This window comes from Macadamia integrifolia, unplaced genomic scaffold, assembly GCF_013358625.1.
Source record: "Macadamia integrifolia cultivar HAES 741 unplaced genomic scaffold, SCU_Mint_v3 scaffold3377, whole genome shotgun sequence".
NCBI lineage: Eukaryota > Viridiplantae > Streptophyta > Magnoliopsida > Proteales > Proteaceae > Macadamia > Macadamia integrifolia.
This window is the reverse complement of record NW_024869443.1, coordinates 11,463-17,809: the sequence shown is the minus strand read 5'-3', so window position 1 is coordinate 17,809 and position 6,347 is coordinate 11,463. Positions and strand designations below refer to the sequence as shown.

Genomic DNA, 6,347 nt, shown 5'->3' with positions numbered 1-6,347 from the left:
AGCCATACATTCCATGATGTTAACAATGATTACTCATTAAGCATAGCATGGCAGTTTGTAAATCTTTTGACATTTTCTTTTAATTTGAGAAAAATGTATTCTAATGCATAGAAAGACACATAAATTGTGATTGAATTTTCTTCCAAATAGTGAATGGAAATAAAAATCATAGAATACTTTTTTTTTTTTTTTGTTAACCAAGGTGTCCGGGCCAGCTTATACGCACCTCAATTAATCCTCGGGGAGGCTAGCATAGCAACCCACTGCCATGATCTCCACTTAAATTGCAGATGCACAGATGGGGAATCAAACCTGAGACCGTGTATACAATGTGTACGAAAGTGTTCGATCTCACGACCTCCTCCCCTGGGTGCCGGCTCCACAAACCGAAGCTAACACCACTAGGCTATCCTAGTGTTCGTCATGGAATACTTTCTATTAATCCTCAACACACTCAAACTCAAGTGGAGTGAATAATCAGTGCCAAGATTTATTTATTTATTTTTCATGAAAATGAAAAATGTCATAACCTTGAGAAGCCGAGAATAACATGCTCAAATAGAATCCCACAATGCTTACTCATCTTATAGCATGTTATTTACTAATCTATCCATCACACCCATGCATATAAAATCTTTCATGTTTAATAATGTTTACAAACATAATTTATTTTAATAACTAGATTGCATAAATAAAATCAAATTAAGAGATATAAAAATCCCAATGGCCATTGCCACCTTCAACCATTTTGCTAACTCCTGAGACTCGGACCATATACTTCCCATCTGCATTGCTTTGTCAAGCCCTTGTTGTGGTCCTTATTTGATCTCTGCCTCCCGTGGACTCTCTGTATAGTCATAATCCAAAAAAAAAAAGGACAAAACTATTAGTTGACCAAAATTAATGTTGCCCAACTCGGTGATTGAGTCATTTTGACCATCACCAAAATTTATTGCTTTGATACTCCCAACTCTCGAGAGGGCAGGTGTATGAGCATGACCAAACTAAGAAGTGAAAATAGGAAGTATGTCCGACTGCCCGATAAGTGGGAAGGGTGCGGGGAACCCCGAGTATGGATGGGGTTATTGTACTGTCTTGATTCTATACAAAATATCCCCCACAAGGTTTTTCTTATTCTGAATTTCATGTGTGGATCAAGATAGTACAACAACTTCATCCGCTCTCGGTGGTCTTTCCCTAGTAGAATTTGTTTTTTGTTTTTTAAAATTAAAAAAACATCTTGTAACGTGAACGTACGAGGGCCCCTTAAATAATAAAAAATCTTAACAAGAGTACTCCTAATAAAAGGAAATAGAAAAGGAACACTAGGGAAGGGGAAGAGAGAAAACACTTATTAGTGTTCCTGTTGACGAACAACTTACTTGTAATGTACGTGTAGGAATAATAGGACTTGTTGCTCTTCCATTTAACAAAAAAATGTGGTGACAGAGGGTATGTACTTTATCTTTTCCCAATCCTTTCCCGTGTCTTTTTGTACCCTCGCTTCAAATTCCTTTGGCATGTGGCGTATGTTGAGCTCTTGGAGGGTAGTGACGTGTTGTAGCCCATCTGGAAGCTTCTTTAATTTGTTGCACCGATAAATAGTTAAAACTTTGAGGCAGGGGAATGCTCCTTTCTCCACCTTCAAATCCTCCAAGTTAAATAACCCGTAAAGGTTCAAATTTTGGAGTTTAGCAAAACCTCCTCCAGAACAAATCATTTCTTTTCCTTCAAATGCATCCCATCCTAATTCGAGAATCTTCAAGTTTGGTAGCTTCTCTAGTGTTGCCATTGGTTGGTCGTCTTCCTTTAGATGGGATCTATTCAATCTCAACTCTATGAGATATGGTGGAAAATCCTCAGGGGCAGGTAGCTTCTCTAGCATTCCATCCAACTCCAATTCGTAGAGGTGCACATGGTGTAAAAATGAAACAAAAGGCAAATAATATTCGATTCCACATTCTTCCCGTAAGTGCAACACTCGAAGGTTTTTCAATTTGTCAATAGAGTCGGTTAATGCCTTTGTATGCAATCTCAACTTTCCATCTATACGGAGTTCTCTCAGATTTGTCAACTTGTTAAGACCACATTCTATCCAACTGCCTGCAGGTACATATAGCGTCTGGAGGTCCCTCAGATTATCGACCCTGGGAGGAGAACAACAACTTCAAGCAATCTTACTGACAACCACCTTTTCTACGCATTCAACTAAAATTGAAGGAGGCTTTCTGATGAAAATAGAAAGATGTCTTAGTTGTTGCATTCTCCATATTTCCTTGGGTATGTGTCTGATTCTTGTGTAGGATAGATCTAAAGTTTGTAGATTGCAGAGGTTTCCCATTGAATGCGGAATTCTTCGTAGTTTGGTTCTACGCAAGTTCAAGTAGTTTAGAAGGACGAGCCCTCCAATTTCCTTGGGTAAATTGTAAAGACTACTCACATTCTCTAAATCTAAAACTCTAAGCAGATTGAACCCCACATAAAGACCCTTCCACTCATTTTTTTGGAGGTTTTTACTGAAGCACAACAAGGAATGAAGATGGTGAAGAGTGGAACTCGATATAGGGTGCATACCATTGTTGTTTGGATGGATCGCAAGCCGACGAAATCTGCTTAGAGAACTAGCGGAACAGTTACTAGTCCCATATATTTCAAGAAGCTTGTCTTTCTTGGCTTCTGAAACTGCCAAGTCCCGCAAGAGATCATGGATTCGACATTTTTCAACACCTCCATCTGGTCTCCTACTTGCTGCTTGGATCATGCTCCTATCGATCAACTCTTCTAGGTACTCCTCAACAGTATCTTCCATAGTTTCCTCTCCTCTGTGTTGTATAAACCCCTCTGCAACCCATAATCGAATCAATTTTTCAGAAGAGATCTCATAGTCTTCTGGGTAAAGACCAAAATAGAGAAAACAAGATTGCAAGTAATATGGTAAGTCCGTATAGCTCAGAGCTAATATGTCCATGCATTGCTGTGGGCCTTCATTCAGCTGCCAATTCACGCTTTGAAGTACTTTGTTCCACACGCTAGGTGTTCTCTCCTTTGTCGATAAGAGACCTCCCAATACCACAATCGCAAGTGGTAATCCATCGCACCTAGCAACCAATTTCCTTCCAACATCTTCCAAATCTTCGGAGTAGCTTCTTTCCTCAATTCTTGCTTCGTATTGAAAGACCTTCTTTGAGAAGAGTTCAAAACTCTTCTTATCACCCAGAAGTCCAAGTTCATATGGAGCAATTAATGGATCAGCATGTTTGGCTACTTCCACATTACGGGTGGTGAGTAACACTCGCTGTTGCTTCCCCTCACCCTGATGAGCTAGAAACGCCACCTTTAGTCTATCCCAATCTTCTCCTTTCCATACATCATCGAATACGATCATGCATCGTTTTTCTTTCAAGTGACCTGAGAGAATTTTCACCAATTCTTCCTCATCTTTGGTTTCAAACTCCTTTTTTGGGTGCATCATTAGTTGTGCTATGGCCCCAGAGAGAAGATCTTTTATTCTGTATTCTTGAGAGACATAAATCCATGCACAAGAATCGAAAGTGTTCTTGACATCACTCCTATCATAAACTTTCTTAGCAAGAGTGGTCTTGCCTAAACCACCCATACCCACTATGGAAACAACGAGAAGTTGCCGATCGGACTCTTCTTCTTGCTTCAGAAGCGTCGCTAGTTTCTCAATATCTTTCTCAAAGCCAACAACATCAACTTCTTCTTCCATGGTATCTCTCTTTCTTTTCCGCTCTAAGCCATCATCCAAACGAGCCGAAGTCTCTCCAGTTTCAAAAGCTTCAACCCCGTACTTCAATTTGTTAGCTGAAATCTTTTCAATCCTTCTATTGATGTCTTCCATTTCCTTCCCCAACATGTGTAGAGTAAACAGATATTTGCTAGAACCCATAAACCTCTTCACCATATTTCTTTGCCGTTGTCGCACGATTTGAAGCATGTATAAATCAATGATATCCTCAGCATCGAAAGCTAGGCTTTTGACTTGGCTCACCCACAAGTTCACCCTCCGGTTGCTTCTGCGCTTTTCATCAGCATCTCTTAGGAAGGAGTTAATCCACTCAAGTTCATCGTGCAGAGACAGGATTTGCGTTTTCACTCCCCCGAGGAAATTAGCTTCCTCTAATAACAGGGAACCCAATTTACATATAAGAGATGAGACAGCGCCCTCCGCCATTTTTAGCACTTTCTCTTAGCAGATCTTGCTTGATTGTTGTGTGAAGCAGGAAAGTTTTCTTCTTGTGCTTTCACATTCTCATCCTTTTTGAAATCTTATCTTCTCTCTCCATTGCTTGGTTCCAAACTCTCCAACAAGCATCATTGATTTTGGTGAGTGGATGAGGCTGCTAGTTGTGTGGTCCTTTTTCCTCTTCTGTACTTTTTTTTTTTTTTTTTTTTTTTTTAATTCTTAATTTATTTAGAGCTTTCCTGTTGAGAGAAAGTAAAAGAAGTTGATTTCACAAATTATTTAACTCAGCCATGGAACTCAAAGTAAAGCTATAAAAAAATGAGAAATTATTAACATAAAGCTGAGATGATGGCAATGGCCCAACAATCGTGAAGGACTCAACTATGATTATTACTTTTTTATTTTTAGATCAATAAAAGATTAAAATAAAGTAATATCATAGTAATATTGACATCTCTTCGAAGACTCCACAAGAAAACCATGCCTTTCTTGTCTGATATCTGAACAACAAAAAGCAACCGATTAAGTGAAGCTATTTCCTTTCTCATTGCTTGACCTTCTAATCCACATTTTGGATGAAAAGCCCTAGGCTCAAAAATCGGCAATTGGATGAGGAGCCCTAGGCTCAAAACTAGCAGAAGAGGGAAGAGCCCTAGGCACAAAAATCGGCAATTGAATTGGGAAATTTTTTTGCAGTTTATCAAGAAGGACTAGCAGAAAAGGGAAGAGCCGGAGGGTAAATTTCTCCAAAGCTGATTCAATAAACTTGGCTATATAAAAACTCTGATGGAATGAATAGAAGAGATTATAGGATTTGCACATTAAGGCTCTGTTTGGTATAGTTCTAAAAAAACGTTTTTAGAGTGATTTGGAACAAAAAAACAGAATAAAGTGTTTGTTGCACTTATGGTCTGTTTCTGTTTTTTTGAAACAAAAAGTGAAAAAAAAAACTGAAAAAACGAGATTTGATGGAACTCCCTTTTGGAGTTCCGTCTTCCCAGTTTCGTTTTATTTTACAAAAAAAGGAATTATCGTTCCCGATAAAAATCTGAAATTTTGAAACACCATTTTTTTGTTTAAAAACAACATTTTGACACAGAAATGAAATTTTTGTTGTTGACACGAAATGTCATTTCTGTTCCAAAAATGATACCAAACGGAACCTAACTGTAAGGCCAATTGGTGAGATTTTTATAAGAAGACTAAACAAGGAATTGATTGAATAGGATATGAACAGGTACTTTTAAGCCTATGTGACCAACTATCAACAATCAAATCTTCTTAGTTCTGTATCCATCACCGTAGACCATGGATTTAGGGCACGGTATTGATATCAATATTGGTATTTGTTGTTACCGATCCAGATTGGATTTGATCATTGAGTACCACTTAGTTTTACCCTTGGTTTTTTTTTTTTTTAAACATTTTTTTACTGTGTTTTACCCTTAAAATGATACGGATAATCAATATCAATATGATACAACTAATATGACTGTTAGGATACCGATACTTGAAACCATGTTAAATCGATTAGATCAATCACGGCCGATTCCATTATGAATTGTCCAACTTTTAAGATCTTTTTTCAAATGCTTCTCCCATCGCATGTATTAGTTCCTTCTTCTAATTGTACTTTTGTCATTTTTAATAATTCAATAAAGTGGCATTATTAACCATGAAAACCAAATATGGGGATAGGAAAAAAAAAAAAAAAAGGGGGGGGGGAATCAACCATAAAACAAGGACAGCCCGTCCCTACAAGGTGATACGAGAAATAAATGTATCCCCATCAAATAGAAAGAAGTGCACCACATAGACTTGACTTCCAAGAAATACTAAAAACTAAAATTCTCACTAGTGAGCCTATCTTTCTCGATCAAAAATGGTATCAGATCTAATAAATCGATATTAATACGGTATTTATATGCAATAATTGATATTGATGTAATGATTGATTGTTTTATGAGTCTCTCTCTCTTTAAATTGAAAATTGATTTTTTTTTTCTTTATAAGCAAACCAAGCCTTAAAGATGACATGAATTTATATTTATAGAACTTAAATTCGGACTTCAACCAATCTCAAGTTCGTACAACATAAAATCCTTACAAATCCATATTTATGCATTTAAAGTAATAATAA

The 6,347-nt window shown here is 37.4% G+C and overlaps 1 protein-coding gene across 3 annotated transcripts; it reads right to left on the bottom strand.

Annotated features, from left to right (window-relative positions):
* Positions 1-551: 551 nt before the first annotated feature.
* LOC122068086 (putative disease resistance protein At1g50180) lies at positions 552-4,318 on the bottom strand. 3 transcript variants are annotated; one of them, XR_006136971.1, is made up of 3 exons: positions 2,575-4,318; positions 1,383-2,147; positions 552-847 (listed from the first exon to the last, which is right to left on the bottom strand). XR_006136971.1 is itself a non-coding variant. In XM_042631933.1 (2 exons), exons 1-2 carry the CDS (start codon positions 4,193-4,195, stop codon positions 819-821), a joined length of 1,650 nt encoding a protein of 549 aa, XP_042487867.1. In that variant the 5' UTR covers positions 4,196-4,318; the 3' UTR covers positions 552-818. The 3 variants fall into 3 exon arrangements, 1 of the variants encoding a protein (XP_042487867.1); XR_006136970.1 differs by having other exon boundaries at positions 1,383-4,317; XM_042631933.1 differs by lacking the exon at positions 1,383-2,147.
* Between the last annotated feature and the right edge of the window lie 2,029 nt (positions 4,319-6,347).